Source organism: Caretta caretta, chromosome 10, assembly GCF_965140235.1.
Source record: "Caretta caretta isolate rCarCar2 chromosome 10, rCarCar1.hap1, whole genome shotgun sequence".
NCBI lineage: Eukaryota > Metazoa > Chordata > Testudines > Cheloniidae > Caretta > Caretta caretta.
In genome coordinates, this window is record NC_134215.1 from 71,007,032 (window position 1) to 71,022,495 (window position 15,464).

Consider the following 15,464-nt stretch of genomic DNA (forward strand, 5'->3'; position numbering starts at 1 on the left):
TCATTGCCTGGAACATGTGAGGTTACTTGGGTCTTGAGTCCCACAAATTTGCATTGTGTTTCTCTATGCTAGATCCGCCACGCATTCAGAGCCTGGAAGAGCCAGAACTACGTCTGGAGCACTGCATTGAGTTTGTGGTGCATGGGAACCCGGTGCCCAGCCTTCACTGGCTGCACAATGGTCAGGTCCTCAGGGAGACTGAGATCATCCGCATGGAGTTCTACCAGCAGGGTGAAGTGTCTGAGGGCTGTCTACTCTTCAACAAGCCCACTCACTACAACAATGGCAACTACACCCTCGTGGCCACTAACCAGCTGGGGACAGCCAACCAGACCATCAAAGGGCACTTCCTCGAGAAGCCCTTTCCAGGTGAGAGAGTCACAGCTTATGTTTCTGTAGTGCCTTGCATCCTGGAGCACTTAACAGGCTGCTATACAAGCTATGCACCAGGATCATTGAACCTCACATTAAAATACAGTCCCCTCTGGTGCACAATATAATAACTGTTTACCAGCATTGAGCAACATTTCACAAGAGTCTAGACATGGGTGTGAAAAAGAGTTGTGTATCCAGTTGAAATCTAAGGGGATTTTAGGGAGGGAGGATGTAATTATCCAAACTGACCATGACGTAAGAGCTAACATACCTATTGGTGCAGAAAGTGCCATGACGTTTTTGGTGGCTTTGAATGATCATGGCCTTTGTGTCAAGTCTCCTCAGAAAGATGGTGGCTTGAACAACAACATAACATCACGATGGGACACTTGGGTCTGATCAACCATGTACAGACCAGGCATGGCCCAATTAGCTTGTGAAGTTTGCCCAACCCATGCCATATGATGCCAGGGGACCCCACTTTCTTCTTTGACAGGAATCTTCAACAGCATCTTAAGGGACAAAAGGGTGAAAATTTGACGGAAAAGGAAATGAGTGACTGGTTTTTGACTTTGCATTCTGCAGTGTTTGTGGTGGTTGTTGCTCCATGACTTATCCGTGAGAGAAGGGCTTAGGGCCTGCAGTGTATCATGGGGGGTTACCTCTGACGCCCCTTAAAGTGGACTCCCACTCTTTTGACACCGAATATTCTTTTGGGGCATATAACTGGGGTAGTGGTTGTGTGTGGAGGAAAGCCCTTTTGAGGGACTTGGTGATCTTGTTTTACTTTGTCTATAAAATGGCTGTGATCTAGATGGAATGTCCTCAGGATTCTATATATTTCATTAAAAAAAATCTGTCAGACATCATTTTGGTGCAACAGCCCCCACAAAAATGGTAAATACCCCCCCAGTCCCTCGGCATTAACTATTTGTCAGGCACTCTCAGTAAATGATTTTAAATTCCTCCCTGTGTCACTGGGCGGTGAGTGGTGAAATTGTAGAAGGGAAAATGAAGCAGGGGAAGCTCTTGTTATAAGGCGTGCAGTAGAGAGGGTTGTGGTGGCTGTCCTGCAGTGAAAGCGTGGGAGGGCTCTTGCACTGCCTTCTGTTTTTGCAGCACCAGATCAGGCACCCTGGAGTTAACAGAGTGGTGCATACTGTTGCCTTCAGGAGTGATGCCATGAGAAAGTGGCCAGCGTGGCTCCTGCAGCCCCTAGAAAACGGAGCAAAATCGGGCACTTGCTATATATAGAGCAATACCAATGGTATTGTCATTTATTATTTATATCATGCCGTCAATGCGCACAGAGCTTTCCGGGCGGTCAGATATAGTAAATGGAAGCCAAAATCTCTGCCTTGAAGAGCTGACCAGTCTAAAGACATGAACAGATACAGAAAGGAGTGGCAAAATTATATTCAAGATTCAAGGATGATCATCTGTCTAGCTCCTTAATCTGTGTAGGCTTTCTGCTATCTGGGAGGAAGGGCAGTCTGTGTTTCTGGCACATGGGGTGGGGGTCAGGAGATAGGTCAGGTTATGTTCTCACCTCCGTCACTTCCCATTTCTGTGATTCAGTTCCCCTGTCTGCAGGATGGGGATAACAACATTTTGTTTCTGATGCATCTGCAATGTGCTAGGCACTTTCCAAAGGTAACAGGAAGCAGGTCTGCTGCTCGAAAAAGCTGACACTAAAAATTCATTCCAGTCTTGCCACCATGTTGAGAGAATAAGCTAATGTTTAAGTGTTTTGAAATCCTTGTATAGAAGGTGCTGGAAAAGAAAAGACTATAGATAGACCTAATCCAAAGGTTCGCTGCCTTTTTCTACCTGCCACTACAAACCCATCCCTTTTTTTCCTCTCATGACCCTGTGTCCCTGAATCTTTCTCACTGTGGCAGCCCCCCGCCCATGATGTAATCAGTACATGATTTACTTTTCTTGAAGATCACTGGTCCGGACATTGCCAAAACTGACCTTTACATTCAGTGCATCTGAAATGTACAGTCTTGCATTTGAAAGTTGGTTTTTCTAGAAAACGTGAGGAGCTGTACATTCAACACACCTCATTACTGCTGCTAGTTACACTGGGGAGGTTTTCGCTGCAACCTGCCAGGACCAGAATTTTTTAAAATTAAAGTTTAGAGTCTCATAGATTCATACACTTTAAGGCCAGATGGGACCATCGTGATCATTTAGTCTGACCTGCACATTGCAGGCCACAGAACCTCACCCACCGATTCCTGAAATAGACCCCTAACCTCTGGGTGGGTTACTGCAGTCCTCAGAGTTTGATTTAAAGACTTCAAGTTACAGAGAATCCACCATTTACTCTAGTTCAAACCAGCAAGTGACCCACGTCCAAAGCTGCCAAGAAAGGCAAAACAATCCCAAGGTCTCTGCCAATCTGACCTGGGGGAAAATTCTGTCCTGACCCCAAATATGGCAACCAGACCCTGAGCATGTAGGCGAGACCTGCCAGGCAGACACCTGGGAAAGAATTGTCATCGCCCTTCCCAACTACTGTCCTATCCTGGACATTGGAGATATTTTCTAATCGCAGTTGTGGATGGGCCATATACCACTGTAGGCAATCTCACTGTGCCACCCCCTTCATAAACTTATCAAACTCAGTCTTAAAATAGGTTAGGGTTTTTTGGCCCCACTGCTTCCCTTGGAAGGCTGTTCCAGAACTTCACTCCTCTGATGGTTTGAAACTTTTGTATAGTTTCAAGCCTAAACTTGTTGATGGCCAGTTTATATTCATTTGTTCTTTTGCCAGCATTGGCCCTTAATTTAAATAACTCCTCTCCCTCTGTGGCGTTTTTCCCTCTGATGTATTTATAGAGAGCAATCGTATCACCCCTCATTCTTTGTTTTGTTAGGTTAAACAAGCCAAGCTCCTTAAGTCTCCTCTCTTAAGGTAGGGTCTTCATTGCTCTGATCATCCTAGTAGCCCTTCTCTGCATCTGTTCCAGTTTAAATTAATCTTTCTTAAACATTGGAGACCAGAATTGCACACAGTGTTCCAGATGGGGTCTCACCAATGCCCTGTATTATGGTAATAACACTTTCCTATCTGGAAATACGTTGGCTGATGCATCCTAGAATTGCAATTAGCCTTTTTCATGGCGGGATCACAGTGGTGGCTCATAGTCATCCTGTGATTGACCAACACAGCCACATCTTTCTCCTCCTCTGTCACTTCCAACTGATACATCTCCATCTTACAGCAAAAATTCTTCTTGTTAGTCCTGAAATTCACTTTGTACTGTTAAATTTCATCCAATTTCTATTACTCCAGTTTTCAAGGTCATCAAAATCGTCTTGTATGATGATCTGGTCCTCCTCCATATTGGCAATATCTCCCAACTTAGCGTCATGCACAAATTTTATTAGCACACTCACACTTTTTGTACCATGGTCATTAATGAAAATGTTAAATAAGATTGGTCCCAAGATTGACCCTTGAGAAACTCCACTAGTAACCTCCCGTCAGCCTGACAGCATGACCCATTGTTGTCTCCTCATTAACCAGTTTCTTACCCACATTTCAATTCTCTTATTAATTCTCATCATCTTCAATTTAACTAATAATTTGACTAATCTACTGATCTAACCATGTGGAACTGTATCAAATGCTTTACTGAAATGCAAGTAGATTAGATCTACTGCATTTCCTTTGTCTAGAAAATTGGTTATCTTCTCAAAGAAAGAGATTAGGTTGGTCTGGGATGATCTACCTTTTGTAAAGCCAGTGTTGTATTTTATCCCAATTACTGTTGACCTCTATGTCCTTAACTACTCTCTCTTTCATAATTTGTTCTAAGACCTTCCATACAACTGAGGTCAAACTAACAAGCCTGTAGTTTCCCAGATCCTTTTCTTTTCATTTCTTAAATATAGGTACTATATTTTCAATTTTCTCCAGTCATAAGGTACAACCCCTGAGTTGACAGATTCATTAAAAATCCTTGCAATTTGATATACCAGTTCCTTTAGTATTCTTGGATGGAGATTATCTGGGCCCCCCAATTTGGTCCCATTAAGCTGTCTGAGTTTGGCTTCCATCTAATTTCTACTTCCATATCCTTGTTCCATTGGTACCTTGCCACTGCCCTCAAGCTCCTCATTATCCTTATTAAAAACGGAGGCAAATTATTTGCTTAGGTATTGGGCCATACCTTTATGATCTTTAATCTGCAACCCATCCTCAGTGCTTAGCGGTCTCACTTCTTTCCTTGTTTTCTTTAAAAAAAAGAATCTTTTACTATTGCTTTTAATTTCCTTTGCAAAGTCCAACTCTGCTTAGCTTTTGGCAGTTCTCACTTTTCTCCCTACACTTTCCGACTTTCAAGAAGTAACTCTCCTTTGTGTCCATCACTTCTTCCATTCCTTGTAGGTTTTCTCTTCTTAATAACCTGTTTGAGATGCTTGTTCATCCAGTTAGGTCTGCTATCCTTCCCTACAATTTTTTCCCCCTTACTCAAAGTAATTCCAAGCCTCTTCCACATTAAGATCCTTAAATTCTTCAATCCAATCCACTTCCCTTAGTTATTTCCTTTACTTTTTAAAGTGTGCCCTTTTGAAATCAAGGATAGTTACAGACCTATTTCTGTTTATCCTTCAGTTTAGTCTAAACTGAATTAATTCATGATCACTCGAATCAAGGTTGTCCTCTACAACCAGGAGTCCTATGAAGTCCATGCTACTTACCAATACTAAATCTAAAATAGCATCACATCTTGTAGGTTCAGTGACTATCTGGTGAAGAAATCTGTTGACTATCACGTCCAGGAATATCTGAGCCCTACCATTTACACACTTGTCTTCCAGTCTATATCTGGGAAATGAAAATCTCTCATAATCACACAATTCCCAGTAGTGTTTATTTTATTAAAAATATTAGAGGTCTCTCTCCATATCCAAATCAGATCCTGGGTGTCTATAGCAGGCCCAAGCACTATCCCAGTGGAACCTCTGTTACCTTTCTTCCCCAAAGAGATTTTGACCCAAACAGATTCAGTTTTATGCATTCCATCACTTCTAATTTCTTTACAGTCTTCCCCATTATTAATACCACCTTTACCTTTATTTCTGTCTTTTCTGAACAGCACATACCCTCCAACACCTGGATTGAAGTCGTGGTTACTGTTTCACCAGGTTTCCATTCACCTTATAATATCTAGTTTCACTTCTTGCACTGGTAGGTCTAGTTCCTCCATTTTGTTACCCAGGTTCCTTGCACTGATTCACAGACATCTTAGTTGTTTCTGCTTGGTTTTGCCCAAATTCCTCGCTGGATTAGGTACAGTCATTTTACTGCCAGTATACCTGACTGTTACTCCCAGTGATTTAGCCCTGTCTTTCCTCTTGTTGTTGTACATTTTCTTACCCTCTTTTATTCCTTTCTTCATTGCTCTTTTACTTGGTTTTCCTCCCACTCAATATTAGAATCAGATGCAGAGATTACATGAGCTCCAAACCATTTCCCCCATGTTCCTAGTTTAAAGCTCTTTTAATCAGTTGTGTCAACCTCCGTCCCAGAAGCATATTTCCCTCTCTACTCAGGTGGAGTCCATCCCATGAGAACAGTCCTCTGTCTGTGAATACCTCCCACTGGTTGAACATCCCAAAGCCCTCCTTATAGCACCATTGTCTGAACCATCTGTTCATCATCATAATCTTGTCTTGCCTTTGCCCTCCTCCTCTACAGACAGGTAGAATCCCCCTGAGGGTCACCTGAGCCTCCATTTCTTTAAGTGTCTTCTCCAGCCTGTCAGTTTTCCTTGTTGTGTCCCAGTGAGAATCTAGCAATGTCATTTGTTCCAACATGAAGGACAATCAGTGGATTCTTTCCAGCTCCCATTAGGATCCTCTTCCATCTCAGGTCCACATCCTGTCTCTTATCTCACGGCAGACAACACACCCTTCTGTTCTCCGGATCAGCTGTGGTGACAGGTCTGTCTGTCCTTCTTAGTAGGGGAGTCCCCAATCTCGTAGACCTGCCTCTTCTGATGGTGTTGCAATTCTCCAGCCTTCCCCCTTCTGTTCTTTCTGGCTGCAAGTCTTCTGTTCTCACTTGTAGTCTCCTGCGAGTCATCCTCTATCCTCTTAGGTCTCTGAAGTCTGGCTGTCTTCATTGTCTCTTTCCCTCTTCTTGCAGGACTAGCTGCTCTTCTTTTCTTCCTTGCCTTCCCATCTTTGGTTACTGACTGCCTCTCCCTTTCATTTTTCAATTCAGCGAACCTGTTCCTCTGCTCTGTTTCTCCTTCGCTAGCCAGTCTTTTCCTCCTCCTTGTTCTCATAGTCATGTGCTTCCATTGGCCATTTTCCTTATCCAGAAGTCTACCCTCACAGTTCTCTGGTCCAGCATGCATTTGCAAGTCATGAGGTTTCTCTTCAGCCTCTTCTCTCCTTCCCTTCATCATCTGCCCAAATCCCCTTTGAAAATCCACCACAGTTTCTAGCTGCCTCTCCAAACCTTGGATCTTCTCCTCCATCCGATGCATCAGACGGCACTTCATACAAATGAAGCACCTTTCAGGTACCCTCTCCAGAATAAAGTATATCCCACAGCTTCCACATCCAGTCATCTTAATTGTCTCTTCCATTCTTTGGGTCACTACTACAGCTGCCTGTGTAGCTGTCATAGCCTTCCCTCCTACGCTCCTCTGAAGAAAGAAAAAAGGAGTGGGGAAAGAACCCAAAACATACCCCTGTTTGCTGGCTCCTGTGCTGCCGGCCAATTGGTTGGCTGCCTTTATAGGCTTGCTGATTAGGAAAGCCTCGCCCCCACAATCAAGGTTCAGCTGTGATCACAGGCTCTGCTTCTCTCCCCACGCACTGCCCCCTGCCAGACTTTGCAAACTGAAAACAAACCCGCAAGCAAGCAAACACACTGTCAAGAACTCTCTCCCTGCCCCTCAGGAGCAGAGGCTTGCCTCCCTTCTCCTCCAACAGGGATCTCCATGCAAAGGCTGCTGTTTTCAACTCTGTTTGCTGGCTCCTATGCTGCAGTCCCTGGAAAATTTCCAGCCCCCTCAAATTAAAAAAGTGTAGTAACTTGCCCAGGAGTCAAGAACTACTGATCTAATCCATCACAGCCCAATTAACCGAACCAAACTTCAGTTCATTGGGAGCTGCACGTATGACCCTGGGTCTGTATTTGCTTCCCTTCCAAGCCTCTGCCATGCTTTTATGGGAACGCTGCAGCATCATTCCAGGCACCCTTGGCCGGCAAAGCTGTGTAAAATCCTGTTAGTATCAGGGTCAGTTTCTTTTGCTGGCGAGTACATTGAAAGCTGATGTTGTTCTCATGCTATATAAACTGATTGTCACTGAGAGCTTTAGACATTGTCACCTGGGGCCCTAGCGAGCTGTTTTGTTTGGAAGGAGCTTTACTGGATACCGTGAACTGGTCAGGTTGCTGAGGGGAATGACTAAGAGGGCCTACTTTACAGGATGGCGCAAATGTCGTGCGGCCCCTTTCCCCCGCACCAGCCACACCTCTGTCCTGAGCCCAATCGCTTCCAGTCCTCACTCCATCACAGCTCTGCAACTTGCTCCTAAATGGTATTACAGCTACTGTGGCCATGGGGTTTCCAGTTCTGCCCTATCAATCCACTGGAATCCCAACCTGCAGTCCTCCCTCCCCCATTTCAGCCCAAGCCCCCTCACAGCTGTTCCAGTGCACCCCAATCCCGACCTTCAACACAGTCTGAGATTATTTTGAGCCAGGACTGCCAAATGGGCCAAAAATGGGAAGCTTTGTTCTCTTGCCACACCTCCTCCAAATCCTGCTCAGCCCTGCCGTGTGGATCTAAACAGAGAAATCTCTTAAAGTAGCTATGCTCTTCCTAGGAGGGTTTTCCCTCTGCTCCCTGTGCAGTCAGTGAGCTGGCATTAGCTAGTGGCTGGCTTACTCCGAGAGGTACGCCCTCAAACGTCCCTGGGCTGGTTGGGATGATGTGGGAGTGTGGCTGAGAAGTGTTTGGATGGGAGGGGCTGACGTCCCTCTACTGTGCTGTTAATTGTGTTGCTTCTCTCTTTGTCCTTTTCACAGAGAGTACGGATAACTTTGTTTCAAGTAAGTGCCTTCTTGCCTTTTGCTTCATTTCCTTTTTTCACCTCCTGAATCCAAGTACCTTGCAGATGACGTTTGGGGGCGATCTAATGCTTTAGTGCTAGGCAGGAGGGATTGTTAGAGAGGGAGATGAGGAAATAAGTGTCTGGCTTCCCCTCTGTGAGAGCCTGAGTGTATTAAGGAAGGTTTTTATGTGCTGTACAGTCTGTAGATCCTGGGCAGGTCTATTCCTGCCTAGTGAGGTCCTGAAGAAGGATCCAGACCAATGGAGAGGGAAGCATGTGATGTGCCGGTAGCACGGGTAACTTTGCAGTATGACACAGAGGCGTGAATGTGTCTTCAAGCAACTCCTGTACTGGCTGTAGTTTGGGGTGCCACAGGGCAGTGGTATAGATGCCTAGTCCACTGAAACTGAAAGGAAAAGCAGTCTTCAGAGCTAGTCTTGTGAGGGCTGATGTGGTTCAGGGCTTGGGGAAGTAATATGGAACCTCTCCCCTTGAGGTTACTGATCTAAATTAGGTGCAGGTAGGTGGTGCCCCAAAGAAGTTGCCATTGAATCACCTGTATGAAATGAGCAGCTGGGTCTCAGTCCCCTTCCTAGCAGAACAGTTGTCTGCATCACAACAAGTGCTGGTTTGACCTCCATATTGCAGCAGTCTGAGCACAAGCCAAAGGACTGATTGGGTCCTGGATATTGGAATCCCTCCCCCCTCCATTGTAGTGTGGACTCTTCCAAGTAGGAGCTGAGGCCCATTGAACAGGTGTGTAGGGTAAGTGCTGTACCTGTTCTGTGGCTGGGGGATTTCTGCTTCCTGGATTTTTAATCGCCAGCATTCAAATGCATTTAATTTAAAAAATCACTCAAGTCATTGTTTGTTGGTTTTAATTTGGCAGGATTCAGTCTTGTAGCAATCTGCATTCCAGGGATGCTTGAACCACTAGCTTTCCCCTGGTGCTGGGAGGCATGTGGGTGGATGAAGAACCCTCACCCACAGAACATATGGGATCAGACTGCTTCTCATTAACTGGTGGGAGTGCACTGTGTCCGATCAGTAACTTGACTTTGCTTCCTCACTGCCAAGTCACATAGGAACCTAGAGAGCTTAAGTAAAAAAACACCTATTAGCTCATTTGGTCTATGCCAGTTCAGGAGAAATTACAACCCCAATAAGACTTGAATTCAAAGTCTTTGAAATAGAAAGCAAGAGACCTCATTCTCTGGGCTAGCCAGTGCTATGTAGTGTGACATCACAAGGTTGGGATGTTCTGGGGCCTGTGGAATTCCTTGGGGGCACAAATTGAATATTTCCTCTTTCCTCTTCTGGTTCCAGTTGGTGACTATGAAGTGAGCCCCACCCCACCTATCACTGTGACCCACAAACCAGAGGAGGATACATTTGGGGTGAGTCCTGTCTCCTTTTTGTACAGGGGAAGCATTTTCTATTGATTTCTGCTGTTGCTGATGGATAGGGTGGTATACTGTTTGCACCACCATTGCTTCTATACTGAGATATTTGTTTGTAAGTAAAATCCTACCCTGTCCAATTAATGATGGCCAGACTTTAGATGGTTCAGTGGTTTGCGATGGATAAGCAGGGATACTGATATGAACTACGTTAGCGTCTTGAGTTTGCAAAACTGGGTTGTGAATCTCTTGAAGACAGAGTCTCCCCCAAAGTATTTCCTGCAGGGTCAGAAATTCTGAGAGAACAGTGAAAAAAATGACAAATCAATCAATTAATTGAGTTGTTTCATGCTATAATGGAATCTTTAGGAGCATGGATTCAGTTCTGGTTTATTTTCATCAATACCGATTCATCCACCCCTTCTTTAACCCCCCCCCCCCCCGCTGCATTTGGTGATGTCGCAGTAGGACTTGATCACATTGGCTGAAATAAGTTTTGCCAATTCATTTTACATGGTTTGCAAGACCCTCAAAATTTCACTTTTCACAAAATCCAGACAGAGATGGGGAAAATGTTGAGAGCAACAGTGTTGGGGAAATAATTAGGGGTTTCATAGAATTGCTCTAATTTTATGCAAGGTTTTGAGAATCTTGAAATCCAGAAAATATTGACAGAATAAACAAACCCTTATCGATTTTTCTGAATGTTTTATCCTGCGGTAATTCTCAGGGGAACTGAGGAAAGCGCTTCATACAATGGGACCTTACTCGTGAACAGCACCCAGTATAGAAAAAGAAATGCAGAATATATACAGGGGAATGAAAATCATACTTGTTAAAATGTGACCTTTGAAAAATAAAACCATGCGTCTATCAAAGACTGGGAAAAGCATCAAGCGATGAAAGGAATAAAATGTCTTTCTGTTAATGCTGTATTTTCTTCTGTGATTGAACACATCACAGTAAGAGGAACACAGGTCCAAATGCAATAAGAGGCCCTGGAAGGCAGTAAGAATAATTGGCCAAATGCAAACGGAAGAAATCCTGAAAGGAAGCTGTTTATTTACAGCAACACAATTAAAGAGTCTTGGGTAAAGATCTGCAGAATAAATATTAATAAATATAAAAAGGAGCTTTGGGCTGTAAGCCTTTGTGTACAGGGATGATCTCCCTTCTGCATCCATACAGGGCTTGGCACAATGGGACCCCAGTCCCAACTGGGGCACTTTGGGCACGATCATAATATAAATATTTACCACTACTACTCATAAAGGAGCAGCTGGAACCTCAGGAAAAGAGTTCTACCGCCTTTAGTCTCTTGTGTTTTCTCTTCCCTTATTCTTGCTTCTGAGGGTTGCTTGCATGGAGGCAGAATTGATGTTGTGAAAGAATTCTTCTGCTCCTACTGCATATTCCCCATCTCAAGTTAGTATCCACTTATGGTTGTGAGACCACACGTTGGGTAAGATGTGTCAAATGGAGATTATGAAGGGCAAAAAACCCAGAGCATTAAGGAATACTAAGGAGCGAAGATTCCATGCAGATGTACTTGATGATTAGAGAGTGAGGGTTCAGAGGCACGGGAAATGTGATATCGGAGCAGAATTGTATCTATATAGAAATTATTCTTATTTTTCCTGTCGCAGTAAGAGGCTCTTGTAGTTTCAAAACTGCATTAAAGCCATTTGCATTCAGATGGATTCGTCTCCACAGCAGCATGTAAGTGTACAGGAGTGACTGAGCCAGGAGACTTTTACTTTTCAAGTCTGAACTGGTTTGGATATCATATGTTCCTTCATCCTAACTTTCAGATTTGTCCCTTGCAGGTATCCATAGCAGTTGGGCTTGCAGCTTTCGCGTGTGTCCTCTTGGTGGTGCTCTTTATTATGATCAACAAGTACGGTCGAAGATCCAAGTTTGGGATGAAAGGTACGTGTAGCTGCTCTTCTCCAGCAAGAGGCACCTTCAAGGAATGCCAGGCTCTAATGCCACATTATGAAAGGTGGTGTGTTTTATTTCCACAAAAGGTACTGTCTATACCAGCCAGTGGCACTCCCAGAGCCCTTTGAAGGGAAACGGTACGACTACCTCTTCTGTTCATTGCCTGGACCTAGAGAGCAATAGAGTCTTTCTCTTTTGTTGTTCTGGGCTGCAGCTGTTCCTGCTATTGGGAATAAGCATGTGTGTTTGAGTGTGTGTGTGTGTGTTGGTGGGAGGCTTTGGGTCCTGCTGTCTTTGGCAGTAACAGCGGTTGTTGAGCGCTGAAGAATGAATGCCCTTGTGCCGTGTTGTTGTAGCTGTGTTGGTCCCAGGATATTAGTGAGGCAAGGTGGCTGAGCTCATATCTTTTGTTGGACCACCTTCTGTTGGTGAGAGAGATGAACTTTCGAGTTTACACAGAGCTCTGCTTCAGGTCTGGGGAATGTACTCAGAGCTCGAAAGCGTGTCTCTCTCTAAAAGATATTACCTCACCCCTTTGCCCTTCTTATAGGTCTCACGGGAAATGCCGTTTGGCTGCCCTGCGTTAAGCAGGGTTGGGTAGGTTGGGGCGGGAGGTAAAAATACATGAAATTGCCTCCTTGGTGTATTGGCCAGTTCCTGATAGAACGGAATGCGGGTGGATTCTGAGTCGGTTTGTGAAGGAAGAAAATATGCTGTTATGAGTCTGTGGGGTGCTTGCGAAGAGCAAGTGATGTTTCAGCAGGTTGCAAGGGGTTTTCCTGCTGCCTCCCCACTGGAATGTTTCACTCGTTTCCTTTTCTGCTTCATGGCCATCCTCGTGGGAACTGTTTCAGGCAGGCTAGGTAGTGCTTAGCCAATGAGAAGACAGTGATGTTTGCCATATGGAGCCATTCTTTCAGTTCTCCCCAGCAACGTCGTTGCTTCTCTTCAGGATCATGGGGCTCGTGCCAAGAGAAACTGAATCATTGAGCACCGTCTGTTTTTCATGATTCGCCTTGTGTTTATCTGCAGCCTTGAAGCGTTGGTGGTGCGTAGCAGAGCCTACTGGGACAGGTTTATAACATAACAAAGTAGTTGCCAGCCTCCATCCTTGTTAATACAGGCATTGTACAGCCAAACACGTGGTCTTTGGTTAACACAACCCTTTTCAAAGGCTGCTGAGTGGCAGCTGATTTCCCAGCCATGCTGGGGCCTGCATTTGAGGAGCAGGCTGAAATGTTTGGGGGCACGGCTTGTGCTTGCCCTGAGTTCTGTTTGCTTTGCGAAGACATTTCCAGAATAGGTCCAGATGAGACTGTGGCTGGTGTTTCCCCTGTGTTGCCTCTGGAGATGGAAGACAGGACCTTAATTAAACAGCAGAACTACTGTAGCAGCTTAGCAAATTTAGCTCATATGTCCATTGATGGGAGCAATCTGCTAGGGTGTACAGATTGGTGGTGGGGGAGCATGGGAATGGAAGTCATGATTTCTGCGAGTCATGATTCCCAACTCTTCCACTGCCTCATTTTGTGACCTCACACAACTAACTGGCTTAACTATGCTTTCTGCTTGAGTTTCCCCATCTGTAAAGCGGAGATGAAGTTTTCCAACTTCATACGGGGAGGGGGGTATATCTATGGGAGGAATGGTGTACAGTGCTGTGGTATCTGCTGCTGATGGTGCACAATGTTATAGGTAAAAGAAAAGAATAAATATTCCCACACATGAAAAACAGAGAGAAGAATGTGAATATCATGTGGGTAACTCACCTCTGTAGATGGATAGACAGATGTGTGCTTGCACACGTACTGAGGGGTTATGGTAACCATGAGTATGAATCTTGAATGACGTTTGAGTTCCTCAGAAGCCTGAGATGTGCTGTGGTAATATTCCCTTTTGGCATGTGCAGGATTTAGATAGCACAAGCTTTTATCAAGAAAAACATGGTTTTCCTTTCATTAAGTTGCTGTGCTAAGTTGGAGTCCCTGTTATTCTGATAATAAATTGTAGATATAAATATTCCCCTACAGACTTAATTTTTAGGGGTTTTGCTGGTAAGGCTCTTAGACAGACAGAATCTGCAGTGTTTACATGGGTTTAAAATTCAGAGAGATGTCTCATGTGGGACTTGATCCTGGTGCACTGATTCTGTAGCCAATCACAGCCTTCATAGGCATCTTGGAAATGCAGGTTGTTGTTGGGTGCTGTGGACACCAAGTCCACGTGGAGTTAGTGTGAAAGTGACTGGCTCTGCTATTAGATGAGCAGCTGGATCTTGAGCCTCGAAGGCTCCTTGTACATCGGTAGCATTCTGCCGCCACGTTTAGACAAACGTGCACATGCTCCTGCTGAGCAAAAGTACCTGTTGCTGACACAAGGGCTCACGTAGCTCTCTTGATATCTTCTACAGCACCTTTATCAGTGCCACTAGGGTAAATTTGTCTAATTTGCTCCCCTTACAAACTCCACCTTGGTTCCTCCTTCTCCTCCCTCAACCAACACTCTGGGGACCCCTTCCATGGCTTCTCCCTCTACGCCTTCTCCTTGGTGACTGTATCCATTTGTACAGTTTAAACTCTCATCTCTTGGCTGATGACTCACTAATCTATGGGCCCTGTTTCCCTCTGCCCACTCCTGTGCTGCAGACGATCTCCTGATATATGGCCTTAGATGGTCCATCGCCAGCATAGAGCTTCTTGGTTTTTCCATTTCCTCCTTTCTCTGTTGTCGTTGGCACAACACCATCCTGCCCATCGCTTAGGCTCACAGTCCCTTTGACTCCTCCTTTCCCTTCTTCCCACACAACAAGGCTGTTGCAGAATATTGCTTCTTCCTCCTCAATGTTTTGCAAATGTGACCCTTCCATTCTGTTCCAGGGGCTAATGCCCTGGCTGCATCTTGCCTTGATGGCTGCAACCAGCAGATGACTGCGTCACTCCCTGCCAGTCTGCCTGAAACGCAGTGGCAAAAATGCTCTTCCTTCCCCATTGATCAGATCCTACCATCCTCTGTCTACCTTTGCACCCCTCCATTAGCGTCCCTTCAGCCACTGCATAAAAGTTCAAACTTCTCACTTAACACCTTCAAGGCCTTGAATAATGTAGGCATGATCTACACTACAGACTTATGGTGGTATAACTACCCTGAGCAACGCAGAAAATCCACACCTCTGCGCAACACAGTTACGCCGACCGAACTCTGGTGTAGACAGTGCTACGTAAATGGGAGAGCTTCTTCTGTCGACTTAGCTACTGCTTATCAGGGAGGTGGAGTACCTGTGCCAATGGGAGAAGCTCTCCCATTGGCATAGGTACTGTGGTTACTAAGCATTACAGACTCATTGGTGCTGCTGCACCACTGCAGTGCCATATGTGTAGATAAGCCCTTAGGCCCAGCCTCCAAGTTGGATTTTATCGTCTTTCATGTCCCCCGGCCCTTCATTCCACCAATGATGCCCCATTTATTTCAGTCTCCCATCTTTACCTTCTTCTGTGGTGCTTCCCACTTGTGGAATGAGCTCCCTAATAACAGAAAAACAGCAATACTGGGTCAGACCAATGGTCCATCTAGCCTGGTGTCTTGTCTTCCGACAGTGGCCAATGCCAGGTGCTTCACAGGAAATGAACAGACCAGGTAGTCATCAAGTGATCCATCCCC

At 45.0% G+C, this 15,464-nt stretch overlaps 1 protein-coding gene across 9 annotated transcripts in view; it reads left to right on the forward strand.

Annotated features, from left to right (window-relative positions):
- Positions 1 to 15,464, forward strand: part of NTRK3 (neurotrophic receptor tyrosine kinase 3) — a 333,051-nt gene that overhangs the window by 115,550 nt on the left and 202,037 nt on the right. For all 9 annotated transcript variants that reach the window (XM_075133170.1, XM_048865819.2, XM_048865820.2 and 6 more), the window contains 4 exons: positions 73 to 369; positions 8,441 to 8,464; positions 9,793 to 9,863; positions 11,693 to 11,795. In XM_075133170.1, the coding sequence (XP_074989271.1) occupies positions 73 to 369; positions 8,441 to 8,464; positions 9,793 to 9,863; positions 11,693 to 11,795 (495 nt within the window). The remainder of the gene's footprint in view (positions 1 to 72; positions 370 to 8,440; positions 8,465 to 9,792; positions 9,864 to 11,692; positions 11,796 to 15,464) is intronic.